The 15,471-nt window shown below is 44.9% G+C and overlaps 1 protein-coding gene across 1 annotated transcript in view; it reads left to right on the top strand.

The window, feature by feature from the left end:
- Positions 1-15,471, top strand: part of Igf2bp3 (insulin like growth factor 2 mRNA binding protein 3) — a 126,388-nt gene that overhangs the window by 41,926 nt on the left and 68,991 nt on the right. Inside the window, exon 3 of the mRNA XM_036182048.1 lies at positions 4,217-4,265. Coding sequence (XP_036037941.1) covers positions 4,217-4,265 — 49 coding nt within the window. The remainder of the gene's footprint in view (positions 1-4,216; positions 4,266-15,471) is intronic.

Raw genomic sequence — 15,471 nt, 5'->3', positions numbered from 1 at the left:
TGTGAACATCAATATTTACTTGACTCTAAATCATTTAGAATCCCTAGATATGTCATGTGATTGAAATAAAGTGCACCCCAATAAACTTATCTGGGGATCAGAGAACAGAACAGCCACTATATTAAACATAGAAGTTAGGCAGTGGTAGCACACACCTTTAATCCTAGCATTCCGGGGGCAGAGGTCCATCCTGATCTCTCTGAGTTCAAGGCCACACTGGAAACAGCCAGGCATGGTAACACACATCTTTAATCCCAGCACTTGAGATCTCATGCCTTGCTTGGGAACAACACACACCTTTAATCCCAGGAAGCATGGCAGGAAGCAGAAAGGCATATAAGGCGTGAGGACCAGGAACCTAGAGGCTTTTTAGCTTTTAGCAGCAGTTCAGCTGAGATCTATTTGGATGAGGACTCAGAGGCTTCCAGTTTGAGGAAACAGGATTGACTGAGAAGTTGGTGAGGTGAGGTTGGCTGTGGCTTGTTCTGTTTCTCTGATCTTTCAGAATTCACCCCAACCTGGCTCCTGGGATTTTTATTAATAAGACCATTTAAGATTCGTGTTACAATGCCCTTCTAGGAGTTAGTTGGCAGGGAGACAGATGCCAGAGTGTAGGTTGGGTTGTCTCTCTTAAGTGCTCTTTTGACTATGATGGTATTTCTTTGCTGCCTGAGTATGTTTGATTGGGAAACTGGACAATCATTTAGGAAATGATTATTCCAGAGAGACATTTAATCAGTATATGAGAACTGTGTGCTTTTTTGGTTTTTTGTTGTTTTTGTTTTTTGTGACAGGGTTTCTCTGTGTACCTTTGCTGCCTGTCCTGGATCTCGCTCTGTAGACCAGGCTGGCCTCGAACAGACCAGGCTGGCCTCGAACTCACAGAGATCCACCTGCCTCTGCCTCCCAAGTGCTGGGATTAAAGGCGTGCACCACCACTGTCCAGCAAGCTGTGTGCATTTTTAAACATCCTTGGAACATGGCTGATTCTCAAAGAAGAGTACCCTAAAAAGTTTCTTGGACATTTGGTTTTATAATGTGAGTATATGCATATTTACACATTGACTTTAGGAAAATTTTTATGGAGATATCCACTCCCACAGTGAGTCTAGAGTAGGTGGAGACTCAGTCTCTTCAGTTTGCTTCCAAGCTTGTCAAATGCTTGAGTAAAATAGGTTCACATCTGCATATTGTCTCCTTAGTTACTCAGGGTAAATATTTACGGTGTGAGTGAAGCAATATATAGCATACCCAAAACATATTAGAAAACTTATTAGAGTGTGTGTGTGTGTCTTCCCGCACGTTAGTGTGCACATGTACACCCGCTCAACTGTTCATTTGTGTGAATGCAGGTGTTTGCAGGTGGGATTGAGGATAACTTTGGACATTTGTTCCTGCCTTCCATCTTGTTTGAGACAGAGTATCTCTGCTATTTTCTGCTGTCTAAACCAGGCTAGCTGGGGCACAGACAGTTTCCTGTCTTGTCAAAGGACATTTCTGGATTTCTAATGAGCTACTGTGCTTGGCTTTACATAGGTTCCAGGGATTTGAACTCTAGGTCCCCATGTGTAAGGCAGGTGCTTTACTCACTGACCCATCTTTTAGCCCTTGGCTGTAGTTTTAATCCTTTTATAGAAAAGTAGTATCAATGTGATTGTGAGTGATGATGATGATGATGATGATGATGATGATGATGATGATGATGGTTTTGTTCTTTGAGTCTGAATCTGGCTTTGTAGCCCAGGAGAACCTTGGGTTCCTGGTCTTTCCATTTTAGCCTCCTGAGTGTTTGGGACTATGTGCTTTCTTCACATGCCTGACACAGGAGTTATTCTTGAACAAAGCATCATTTCCTCTGTACATTCTACTTAGATGGTGCTCAGATATTTTTTTCTTAACTGACACTATATTTACTATTTTTGTCTCTTCTCCCTGATGATTTGCTGTTTTACCGTGTCAAGAAAGTTACAGAATGCGTCTCCCTTCTCCTGCTCCATGCAGACTGTGAGCGGGGAGTCTCTGATTTGAGTTCATGTTTCCTTTGGTGTCTTTGAGTAGTCAGCAGCTATGGCATTTATTCTACTGCTTGGTGGGAAAGGAAAGAGGTAAATAACTCACTAGAGGCTACTCCAAACATTACAGGCTGTGAGACTTCAAAATCATAGACTCTTTGATGGGGAAAAGGAAGTTCACTGTGGTTCTGAATTTTGCAAGTTAAACAATTGAATTACTTTGTTATTATTATTTTTAATTATGTGTAAGTTCATGCACATGAGTACAGGTGCCCATAGAGGCTCTGGTCTGCAGTTAGAGTTACAGGTGGTTTGTAAGCCACTGGATAGAGTTGCTGGGAATGAAACTCAGGTCCTCTGGAAGAGCAGTGTATGATCTTACATGCAGAGCCATCTCTCCAGCCCCTGAACTACTTTCTTTTTGTCAAACTGAGTTGCTAGGTTATTCTCACTGTTTGTTTTTACTGAGGCACATATCACTGTGCTCCAAGGCTGGCCCAACCTCAAAAATCTTCCTGCTTCAATGTCCCTGTGGTATATTCTAGAGTGCACCACTGTGCCAGGCAACGCTGGTTTTAGCAGCTGGGGGCTGATTGGTGTACAATGTCTGTGGGACAGTCTCACACAGTCTGTCGTGCCCCCTTCTCCAGCCTTCACACACCACACAGGTGGTTCAGGTGGGGAATATTTGAACAAATGTGGGGATTTCTCAGGTTATCTCTGTTGTGGATCGCTTAGCCTGAAACCTACTGACTTATTTATTTTTGATTCAAGTTTTACATTGAAGCTAGGCTGGCCTCAGTCACAATAATCCTCCTGCCTCACCCTCCCAATTGCCAATATTATTAGTGTGTATGTGTTCATGTAAATGAACGTGAGGTCAAAGTTAAGTGTCTTTCTCAATCTTTTTGTTTGTTTGTTTGAGACAAGGTCTCACTGTGTAGCCTTGGCTGGTCTGGAACTCACTGTGTAGCCTTGGCTTTGAACTCACAGAACCTTCTTTGCTTCCTGAAAGGCATGCACCACTGTGCTCAGCTTCTTAAAAGGGTGCTGGAGATAGAGGTCAAGTCTTCATGTTTGTGTACAAGTACTTTACTGACTCAGCTGTCTCCCCAGTCCTAGGATATCTTTACTCCAGCATCCTCATAGGCCCTAGGATGTCTTTAAATGCATAGGATGTCTTTAAATGCATAGGGTTGCTGAAGAAACTATTTCAAAATGCAGTTAGCAAAGCCTAGTGTGCTTGTTCAAGTCTGCTCAGGCAAGAGGATTGCTGCAAGTTCCAGACCAGCCTGGGATACAGAGCAGGAGACCCTGTCTTCAGAAAAGAAAACCAAACCCATACAGTTAACGAAATATAATATGTGCTTTTCAATCTAATCATGGGGGGCTGGGGAATGGATCCCTGTTGATAGTACTTTCCACATGTATGAGGCCCTGGGTTCAATGCCCAGCACTGCATGAATGAGATATGATGGCACACAGCTGTAAGCTCAGTGCTCAAAAGGTAAAGGTAGGAGCCTCAGAAGTTCAAGGTCATTCTAGGCTGCTCTACATGAGACCTCATGGGTTTGCATGTGTGCACACATTCATGCTTGTGTGTGTATGTATAAGTTTTGTCAACATAGTAAATCTCAGAGCATTTAATACAGATGATGTTGAAAAGACCTACTGCACCTTTTGTGGCATGAAAATACCTGATTTTTGTTGATTTGAGAATTACAGGTACTGTGGCTTATTACCAACACTCACAATGAAAGAATGTGTTGAATATTATAGTCAGGAAGTAGCGAAAGTATGTGAGTTCCCTGTTTCCTCCGGTTGCAAGTCCCCTGAAAGCTATCGTGAGTCCCTTGGCTGTGATCTCAGAACAAAAACATCTGGACTAAGGCTCTGTTTGTGCGCTGGGAGGCTTAAGCTGAGGAAAGGAGACTCGGATGCTAAACATAGTCATCAGAACAAATTTATTTTGTCTGTTTTAGCAGTTTATGAAGTATCAATCATTTAACAATGCCAAGTCCAAGTGTCTCGGGGTACACCTTGGGGTTAGTTTGTCCTCTCCATGGGCTACAATTCCTCATTACGTTTTGGTGTGTAGTTAAATTAAAATTGTATTTTAAGTGTTTCGTAAACTTCCATGTGTGCTACTGGTGTGTTTTGCTTTTGTATGTTTTGTTCCTTAAAACATTTTAATTCTTCTGCAGGATTCGGAAACTTCAGATACGAAATATCCCGCCCCACTTACAATGGGAGGTAAGACCGTCTATATTCTAAGCTAAGATCTCAGGTTAGGAGCCCGGTGTTTGCTTTCCCAACGGTTTTTTTCTTCAGCTCTCTGGTGCTCTAGAACCTAATTCTCTTCTATTATGGCTGTGGTATGGACTTTTGTTTGTAGAACTAAACCCCTTAAAGCTCTGGTCTTTGAAATATTTTTCTAAGATGCCCAGTAGTTGAGGGTAATGGCCTTTCTCACTCAGCTCTATCCAGACAGTTTCCTGTCGATCTGAGTTACTGCCCATTGAAATAAAATATGACGTTCCTTCCTTGGCAGAATTTTAAAAAATACCTGCTACTTAATACTTTATTGAAAAATGTGATTCTGCTTCTTTTTGCCTGGCTAGTGGCTCTGCAGTGACTGCATGTCAACAGAAAGTACGTAGCACAGTTGGCCAGCCCGTGTCTGCAATTTCCACGGTATCATGACGGTGTCATGGTGAGAATCAGATACACTGCTAGCTGAAGAAGCCAAAGCAAGCGATGAACTCTTCCAGACCATGAACTCTGGAAATTGAAAACGAAAATCTTATTACTGTGTTTGCTGTGTGTGTCAGAGGACACATGTTCGGGAGTTGGTGCTCTTCCATTCTGGGGACCCAGGGATTGAACTCAGGTCCTGAGGCTTGACTGCCGCATCACCCTTGTGGATTGAGCCATCTTGCTGGCTTCCTGAAAGGTTTTAAATCTTGCCTTGAAGCTTTGCAAGGGAACTGCTCAGTGCCTGTATCATTAGAACATAAAATATCAAGAACAGCTTGTTTTGTGGTTTCAGATTAGGTTTCTAAATGAATTTGCTGCGTCATTAAACCAGAGCCCTTATTAAAAGGCAAAGTATGATTTCCAGGTTTCCTTGGCAGTGAGCTGAGGGAAGTTGTTATGAGTTTTGACTCCCCAAGGTCCCTGCTTAGTATCAAAGTGTTTGTGCTTGGAATAGTTCATGCAATGCTGTCTTGTTACACAGCTGTTGTGTTTGATCTTGGAAAGGATGGTTAGTTCCTTAATATAGTCTAAATGTTTTTGTTACCTAATAAAAAGAACTTTGTGGGTTAAATGGTGACTTCAGAGATTAAACAGCATGCATTTCCCTGTTTTAGAGTAATATTTGTTTAGGAAATTCATTAGATTGAGGGGTGGGTCTCAAACTGCCCATTTTAAGATGGGCCATATTAAATATGGTGTCATCAGCTATCTGCTCAGGAATCACATCTAGTATGATATGGCTGTCAAAGAGATAGTCAAATACAACAACCAAAAATCAGCAAGTGAACGCTTAATGTCTTGTTCTATCTCCTGGGCTAGCGCACGGTTTTCATTGAGATTGCATGGCTTGTTGTGATATTTTTCGTGTATTTCCCCCTTGTTCTGAGTAAGATCTAATTAATAAGGCAATCCTTTATTTGTCCTAAGTTTTTCTTCATAGTTAGCTTTTTCTCCCCCCTCTCCGCCCTTGCTTCCATTCCTCCGTCCCTGCCCTTCTTTGGCAGGGTCTTGCTGTGTAGTTGAGACTGGCTTTAGTAGACCTTCAGCCTTCTGAGTCCTGGGATTGCAGCCTGGGCCACCACTTCTGGTCCCATGGTCTCTTTTTAAGGGCAAAAGAAATTAAAGAGAGAGTGTGGAGAAACTTGGAACTAGAAATTTGAATCTTTTCAGCTTTGATTCCCCCTGAAACTTTTTTTGACATTGATTAACACAAATATTTTTCCCCCTTTGGTAAGGGTGGGCAAGGTCTTGCTGTGTAACCTTGACTGACTGCAAACTTACACAGTCCTCCTGCCTCAGCCTCCCGAGTTTCGGAATTCCTGGCATGTGTCAGCATTCGTGATTAAAAACCATATTGATTAGGCTTGTTAAGAGTAGGGTGGGCAGGCAGGCAGTTCCTTTCCCTGAAGGCTTGGGGAGCACCTCCTGCCTCCCGGGAAAGGGCACCCTGGGTATGCCAACCGTTTTGTGCCAAGCTTTACTGTAGACAGTGATAATTGTGCACCTACAGTCCAGATTCCATTATATGGGAGGATTAGACTTGGAGTCCACTGATTAATCTTAGGATCACAGAGAGTAGAACAGCCAGACATTATGTGACTCATGATTTGATGAAGGAAATGCGTTGCGCAGACAAAATATTCCTGCCTGAAAAAGACATTTGACTGCATACATCTGTTTTCATTAAATTTCTCAAGAACTGTGGATAATGGAGTGTGAGATCCCATGGTAACCAAGCCTGAGGTGTGAGGTGTTTCACAGCATAAACAACGCTGCTTTGTTAGACAACCAGTGGCCTGACAAAAGGAGGAGACTTCTAGAACATGACGTGCACATGCCTGTAGTGAGCTGTGAGCAGTGTGCAAGCTCAGTGGAACAGCCTACAGGAAGCATGGCAGCTTGTAGGAGACTTAAATTGTAGCCTAGCACATTGACTTTATTTCTGAACAGAGTTTTACATACATATGTGCATACATATGCCTGCACACAGATGTGTGTGCGTGTGTACACACACACAGCATGGCATGCATGTGGCAGTTGGAGCCTGTTCTCTTTTTCTACTGTGTAGTCCGAGGGACTTGACTCAGGTAGTCAGCTTGGCAGCACATGCCTTTACCCACTGAGCCATCTCGCCAACCCTGAACACACTTTAAAAATATCTGAGACTCATTTCCCTCATTTCTGACCGGAGATGATTACAGCAGCCACCCCACTCATTTACTTTGCACATTAAAAAGACTCACACCTGCCGAGCACTCCCAGCACTGGGGAGGCAGAACTCTTTGAGTTTGAGGTCAGCCTGATCTACATAGTGAGTTCCAGGATAGCCAGAGCTACATAGTGAGACCCTGCCTCAGAAGAAAAAAAAATCATCCATCCTATAGTGGCCCTAGAAACTGCTTGTTCTGTGTGAGCATCCTATTATCACATGTGTGTGATAAAACAAACTCATCACTTCTCAGCCTGGATTAAGGTCCCATGGCTGTCAGCTGGTCCCACAGTGCACACACTAGGCCTTCGCCAGGACATTTGAATGTGGAGATCACATGGGATCTTGAGAGGCTAAAGAGCAAAAGGGGTAGGAACAGTGACTGAGGAGAGCAGCGTCCAGACCATTGGAACCTGTGGAGAGAGTCAGAGAAGCTGGGACTGGGCTCTCTGAGCGATGCAAGCTTACGGCTGGAGCTTGAGTCTTGTTCCATCCAAGGCTCAAGCCAACAGCTGGAATGGGGACAGGACCAGAGGGAGTTCATCCCACAGCCTCCCTCTGCCTGGCTGTCCTCTCTGGTAGAAGCTCACAGGGAAGAGGTTGGGGAAAGGGATGGTTGGAGTTCCCAGAGTCCCAAAGAGAAAGTTTCCTGCTGAAGTTCTAACCTGGAAACAAGTACCTGCCTCCATTCTACTGCTTGCAAGCTGGGTCTGACTTCTCCACAGAGTTGAGCATGATGGCCACACTATGGTCACAGCGCTGTGCTCTGGTTTATAGGTGCTGTCCTGAGTTGTTAGCATTACCCACCATCCTGTTTAACTCTTGTCACCTTGCTCCTCTTCCAACCAAGAGAGAAGCAGCAGCTTCCTCTCAGGTGCCTTGGGTAGCATCTGTTCATGTGTGTCGGTGGGGCTTTCGTGGTTTCTGGTGATTTCATTTTTGCTTATGTAAATAAAGCATATGAACACCAGGGTGGTAGAATGTTCCACAACGTTTGTCTGTGTCAGATAAAGATACAAGAAAACAGCTTTTGGAGGACTGGGTGCTGGAGGTCTAGGAAAGCCTTTTCCCACATGTAGGATGCACACGGGAAGTAGAATTCTCTTGCTGGTCCTTCACCTCCTCGGCAAAGAGAATGCCATGAGGTCCAGGCATGCCCTTCTTAGATGGTCGGCCAGGGACTGACCTGAGACACCATACTTCCATCCTTTTCTTTCACTGTGCTTTTTCTCAAGGTGACTCCACCTGTTAGATTTAAGGAAGATTTGTATGTGAGATTAACTTCCAATGTCTTAGGAAAGAACTTCCTTGAGGACTTTGTGATTGTCTGACTGTTTGTTGCTCTCTGATCAGAAGAATCAGAGTCCCTAGCAGCATTCATGAAATGCAGAAGGAAAACCCACACGCCGCTGACCCTGGAAGTGAAGTGGTCCCAAAACAAAGAATAGTTCAGGGTCTTCTGTGGGGAAGTGGAGGCCGTGTTTCCAGAGTGGAAATGGAGCTGAGCCACAGTCAGTCATCGGTGTCTTAAGGCGCCCTGTGCTGATGGGCCTGGTGCTGCCCATGGCTGCGATGCCTAAGGTTTTCCCAGGCCAAGGGTAGGATATGTAGTCTGACACATAAGGGAATGTGTGCTTTATTTATGCCATTGTCTACTTAGATCACTTAGATTTTGTTCATGCGGGGTGTGTGTGTGTGTGTGTGTGTGTGTGTGTGTGTGTGTGTGTGTGTGTGTGTGTTTTCGTGTGTTCATATGTTCATGTGCATGTCACTCATGGCTGGAGGACACCTTGAGGGAGTCTGTTCTCTCACCATGCCAGGCTTGGCAGCAAATGCCCTTACGAGCTAGCTTGCTGAACTGAGAATATGTACTTGAAAATCACAGTCTCACTTATAAAACGAAATATGCCAGGCAGTGGTGGCACACACCTTTAATCCCAGCACTTGGGAGACAGAGGCAGCTGGATCTCTGTGAGTTTGAGGACAGCCTAGTCTACAAAGGGAGTCCCAGGATAGACAGAGTCATTACACAGAGAAACTCTGTCTCAAACAAACACTACCACCACCACCACCACCACCACCACCACCACCACCACCACCACCACCACCAAACAACAAAACCCCAAACCCATAATATCTTTTAGCTTTACTTCAAAACCTGGATGTCTGACATCCTCCCTCACCCCCAACTTAATTGCTCTGGGAAGATGAACATCTTAGGAAGAACTTCTGAAGAAGCTTCCATATCATAAGGTCCATTTTTTGTTTTCCAGTTCATTGTCTGGTGTGGTTGATTAAGTAGAAACTGTTTCCTGGGCTGAGCAGTGGGGTAAAGTGGGGGGCTCTATCGCAACCAGGCTTCTGAGTTGCCGGTTGAGTTATCGGTCGATCAGCCTTGCTGTTCGGCACAGAAATCAAGTAACCAGTGCACTACAGTAAGAAAGATGGAGGGGATCAGGTGGAACCTGAAACGTAAAATGCTGTTGTAATTCCTCTCCTGTCCCCACACAGTTATCTTAATGATTTTTCCTTATGAGCTTGGATAAGCTTAGGGAGAACATTGCAGGACTCTTTAAAGGAGCCCCTAATTGACCTAACAGAATTTTTTTTAACTTATTTATTTATTAAGTTTACAGTGTTCTGCCTGCATGTATTCCTGCAGACCAGAACAGGGCGCCAGACCTCATTATAGATGGTTGTGAGCCACCATGTGGTTGCTGGGAATTGAACTCAGGATCTCTGGAAGAACAGTCAGTGCTCTTAACCTCTGAGCCATCTCCCTAGCCCCCAGAATGTTTTATTTAGCATTTCTGCTGGGCTCATTCTCTCTGGAACCAGAGCAGAGGAGGCCATTTTAGAACCATGAGAACACACAGGCTTCCATCTCCATCGCCACAGTTCAGTCTCCACGTTCTGGATCCAGCAACTTACCCACTTAGTTGTTTCATCTGAAGCTGGGCATGGTGGCTTACGTCTGTGATTTCAGCACATGGGAGGCTGAGGCAGGAGGAGTTTGGTGAGTGCTGGGATTAAAGGCCACCACTGCCGGGCTTGGGTTGTTTTCTTTATGCATGGCTGCTCTGGGGGTGATCAGTCTCTTACATCATTAGAACTGATCTGATGATTGGTGTGTCCATGTAGTGGTGGATTCCAGTCCCTGTGGCTGGTGCATGTTTCCTTCAGGAATTTATGATTCTATTTTCCCATTGCTCTATGATGCCTGGCTGTTTGTTCTGTGGTGGCTGCTGCTGCTTTGAGATGTCCCTTTAAAATCTCCTTAACTTACTTATTTGATTATGAAAAATATTAAATGTCAAAGTAGACTAATACAGTGGAGCCCAGTTTCACCATTATCAATATCTGGTTGGCTGGTTTTGTTTTGTGTACACACGTGACCTCTTCCTCTTTTCTAGGTTATTTTATATCACACCATCATTGGATATTTCAGTTGGGATCACCAGAACTTCTGTAGGACAAATCTCAACAAGAACTTCCTGCCTCAGCTGGCCTTGGCCTTCTGGAGTCTGGAAGCCTGGAGGCCAAGGAGCCTGAAGGGTTGTCAGTCCCTGGGGCCGTGAGGGAAGGAGCTGTTGAAGTCTCCTCACTCTGCTTGTTCTTAGCTTGTGGCAGCAAAACTCCCCCTCACATGGTGCTCCCACTGTGTTCTGGCTCCAGACCCCACTTTATAAAGAGGCAGTAGCTTTGGGTTAAGATACTCTGTCCAAGCCTATTGTAACTGTACCACCTCTGCAAAGGCTCTTGAAGTAAGGTCATATTCGGAGAAACTGCAAATTAGGACTTAATCACATAAAGTTCTGATGGGAAGAAGATATCATTGAATTAAAAAAAAAAGGGGGGGGGTCTTTAAATTTAAATTTTCACCGATATGACTCAGCAGGTAAAGGCACCTGTTGCCAAGCCTCACAACCTAAGTTGAATCCCCGGTTCCCACACCATAGGAGAGAGCAGACTGCCCTTCACGTTGCCTTCTGGTCTCCACGCGTACTTCATGGCGTGTGAGCACCCTTGGGACACACGCACAGTAAACAGATGCATGAGCAAATACGTAAGTAAATAACTGAAAACTTGATGTTGAATTAGAGGCTAATAAATACCAGAAGCAGCTTAAAAAGTTGATCATTTCCACTCCTCTGAGGGCTGTGGTTTTCTTTCCCAGTGCATCTGTGGATGGTTAGTTTGTACTATAGCACTCAGAGTCTCCCGTTGCTGAGTGTGTCCACGTGTGGTCACTTAACGCATTCCTGTGGCCCTCGTGGGGCTCGATTACATACAGGTTCACCTTTTGCTGATTTGGACAGGACATGGTGTGTTTCTTTCCTTCAGAGGTGGGTGGTGTCTGTCTCTGATGTGACTGGCACTGGTCCTTCTAGCATTCATTGCGGTGTGGTCTGAGATGGTCGCCTTCGGGTTCTGCCATGTCTTCATTTCCTGGTTGCGATTGGGTGAAGAGGAGCCTGTCTTCAGCGGTTACTTGATTATTTGGTTATTTGAGGTAGTTTGTATAGAAAACAGAAAACTGATGTTCATCCCTCCCTCATTTATTATACAACTTTCTCAGAGCCAGTGTGGTTTTTGTGTGCATAACTACAAACTCATGGGTTTAGGTATCTTTGGGCTTCAGATTGGAGTCACTTTTTTCAGTGTTTGTACCCTGAAATGAATGTGGTGACCTTTTCAGACCAGTGTTATTTTTATGCCACATCAGCACTAAGTCACCTCCTTTTGTAGCACAAGCCCCGGTTTATCGCTTATGTTTTCTGTCCTAACTGCTTGAGAAATCGATGATACATAGTGATCACAGTGGAGGCGTTGCCGTTCGGGGATGGAGCCGCCAGCCTTCCCAGGGTTTCTATCCTGTGGAACATTTATGTCTTCAGTTACTGTAGGCTGAGTCTGGTTTCGTTTTTTCCCTCTGTGTCACAGGGTGCTTTATCTTGTTTAGGAGTTTAATATTGCAAGCCCATCACACTGTTCTTGACTCCCTCAGTTCTGGGGATGCAACTCAAGTCCTACTTGGTAAGCAAGCACTCTGCCACTGAGCTATACCCTGATTTTTTTCCCTCCCTCCCCCCCCCCCTCTTTATTTCTTGTTTGTTTTTGAGACAGGGTTTCTCTATGTGACTGTCCTGGAACTCACTCTGTAGACCAGGCTGGCCTCCAACTCACAGATCCTCCTGCCTCTGCCTCCTGAATGAATGCTGGGATTAAAGGCATGAGCCACCAACGCCTGGCTATGCCCTGATTTTTTAATGAAAAAATTTTTATTAGATGTGTGTGTGTATGTGTGTGTGTGTGCGTGTATGTGTGTGTGTGTGCACGCGATGTGTGGTGTGGGTGTGTGGTATGTGTGTGCGATGTGTGGTGTATATGTGTGTGTGTCTGGAAGGGGGTTGTGGCTGTGACCTGTGGAGGCCTGAGGCCAGCCTGTAGGATTTGATTTTCTTCTTCCACGTGGGTGTCGTGACTCAAACTCAGGTCACCAGGCTTGGTGACAAGTGTTTTTACCCAACAAAGCATCTCCAGCCTCAGTTTACAAAACAAGCAAGTAAGCAATGATTTGGACAGGATCTCCTCATGTATCACAGACAGGCCTCAAACTCTCTAGGTATTCAAAACTGACCAGGAGTTTCTGGTTCTGTGCCTCTGCCCCCTGAGTGCTAGGATTACAGGTGTGTGCTGCCAAACCTCGTGTATGTTTGGAGGATCATGCATGCTGGGCAAGTACTCTCCCAACGGAACTGCAGCCCTCCCCCATGGTAAGTTTGTGCAGAAGTGTCTTTCCATCAACGCTGAGCCACTTACCGTTCCTAATCAGCGGTGGGCAAGTGTTCTCATTTCTCCATAGCCTTACCAGCAATTCTTTGCTGCTTTTTGGTTTTATTGTAATTTTTTTTTTTTTTTTAAAGAGTAGCTGCCTGAATGGGCAAATGGTCTTTTAAATTTTGCTTTCTAATTGTTTGCATGTTAAGACATAATCTTACAGTGTAGCCTAGGCTGACTTCTGACCCTGAATCCTCCTGCCTCATCCTCCAAGGTGCTAGGATTACAAAGTGTTCCACCACACCCAGCTCTGCCATGCCTCCTCAAGAGTGAAACACTCTTGAGTCTTTTGTTAGCCTTTATGACAGAAATGGTGAGTCTTTCACTGTGAAGGAAACTGTCAGCTGTAGATTCTCCTCATGAAGTTGAAGATCTGTCTCTCCTGTTCCTGGTTTGCTGACGGTCCACATGAAGAGTAACATCACACTGTGTCTGCAGTGCAGACTTGACAGAGTGTACAGCGTTTTTTAGGATGCTTTGATAAACTACATTGTTGTTTTTTTTTCCTCCCTCCCTCTCTCCCTCTCTCCCTCCCTCTTTCCCTCTCTCCCTCTCTCCCTTCCTCCCTCCTTCCTTCCCACCCCCCCCCCCCGGCAAGTTCTTTCTGTGTAGCCCTGGCTAGTCTCGAACTCAGAGTTCTGTCTGTTGCCTGAGTGCTGGGAGTGAAGGTGTGTATCATGCCTACCAGATTGCGGTTCATTGGTGGGACAGGTTCCCCTCTAGCCCAGGTGCCTTGAACTCATTCTGTCACTGGGCTGGCCTGGATCCTGTGCTCAACGTGCTGCCTCTGCTGCTAAACTGCTGATCATAGTCACACAGTAGGGCTGCTGTTTTTCTCCTCTCCCCCTCCTCCTCCTCCCCCTCCCCTCCTCCCCTCCCTCCTCCTCCTCCTTCCTCCTCCTCCCCCCCCCCCTCCTCCTCCCCCTCCTCCCCCTCCTCCTCTCCTCCTCCTCCTCCTCCTCCTCCTCTTTTGTCTTTTCCCTTGGTGCTAGATGGGCACTCTACCACTGAGCTGCAGCCCCCCCCCCATTGTTTTCAAATACTAAACCAGCCAGCCTTGCATTCCTGTCATAAACTATTTCATTATCATAGTCTATTTCTTTAATCTATTGTTCCATTTAATTTGGTGGCAATTTGTGTTGAAGTCTTACTCTGTCTCTGTTCATAAAGGATATTGGTCTATAGTTTTTATTTTTATTGTTTGATTTTGTTATTGGGTAACACAGCTTCACTATGTTAGTGTCATGCTTATGTTTTCTCGATGAGATTATGCTGAATTGGTGGTACCTTTTTCTTCTGGGGAGACGTTTATTTTTTGTGTGTTTATGTCTTTAAATGTTTTATAGAAACCACCCATGATAGTTCATTTTCATCATTGACAGGATTTATAATCACTATGGACTCAAACCTGGAGGGAGTTTTAAGATTGAGTTAATTGAGGTTGTGTCTTAATTACTGTTTTTGTTTGTTTTTTGTTTTTTGTTTTTCGAGACAGGGTTTCTCTGTGTAGTTTTGGAGCCTGTCCTGGAACTCACTCTGTAGACCAGGCTGGCCTTGAACTCAGAGATCCACCTGACTCTGCCTCCCGAGTGCTGGGATTATAGGCGTGTGCCACCACCGCCCGGCTCAATTACTGTTCTGTTGCTGTAAAGAATCACCAAGACCAAAGCAACTTACAAAACAAAGCATTTAATTGGGGTCTTCTTATAGTTTCAAAGGTTAGGACATTATCAGCTGCAGGCAGGCATGGTGCTAGAAAAGCCTCTGAGAGCTACATCTTGATCACAGGCAGAGAGAGGAGAGTGAGACTAGGTCTGGTGTGGGCTTTTGAAAGCTCAAAGCCCACCCCCAGTGACCCAGTGAGGCACTTTCTCCAACAAGGCCACACCTCGTAATCCTTCCCAAACAGTTCCACCAACTGGAACCAGGTGTTCAAACATATGACCCTATGGGGCCATTCTCATTCACACCACCACCCAAAATGTGGACGATACCATTCTGTGGGAGAAGAAAGGCAGCCGAGCAGCATTCACCCCTCTCTGCTTCCTGCCCTGGACACGGGTGACCAGGTGCCATGCCTTCCCTGCCATGGTGGACAGTCACCTCAAACTCTGAGCCAAACTGAGTTGTTTTTGTTATAGCAACAAGTGAATTAACGACTGTGCCACATGAACAGAGCTCAGTCTTTCTGTAGTTAAAGACCCTCCTGCTCTTTCTCCACGGGTGTGGTGTTGGTAGGAGTTCTTTGACTTTTCCTTTCCCGTCGTGACACTGGGCATTGAACCTGGACCTTGTGCTTGCTAGACCCACGGTGTATCACCAAGCTGTATGCCCAGCCCTGGCGACAGTTTCTGAAAAATTTGTTCATTTTACCAAGTTAATCAATAGAAATTTATAATACTTTGTAGTATTTCTTTATTGGCCTTTTGATCATCTTTTCTCTTTTCTAATTCTTTTACTCCTGACACTGCTCATTTCAATGTCTTTCATTTAAATCTCTCAGTCTTGCTAGAAGTTTTTAGATTTGATTTATTTTATGTGTATGAGTGTTTTGCCTATGTATTTGTATATATACTATGTGCATTTTTTTTTCTTAGTGCCAACAGAAATCAGAAGGTGTTGGATCCTCTGGAATGGTTGTAAGCTGCCATG

The sequence above is a fragment of the Onychomys torridus genome, chromosome 3, assembly GCF_903995425.1.
Source record: "Onychomys torridus chromosome 3, mOncTor1.1, whole genome shotgun sequence".
Taxonomy (NCBI): domain Eukaryota; kingdom Metazoa; phylum Chordata; class Mammalia; order Rodentia; family Cricetidae; genus Onychomys; species Onychomys torridus.
Note: the sequence above shows the minus strand (reverse complement) of the source record. Positions and strands in the feature narration are given on the sequence as shown.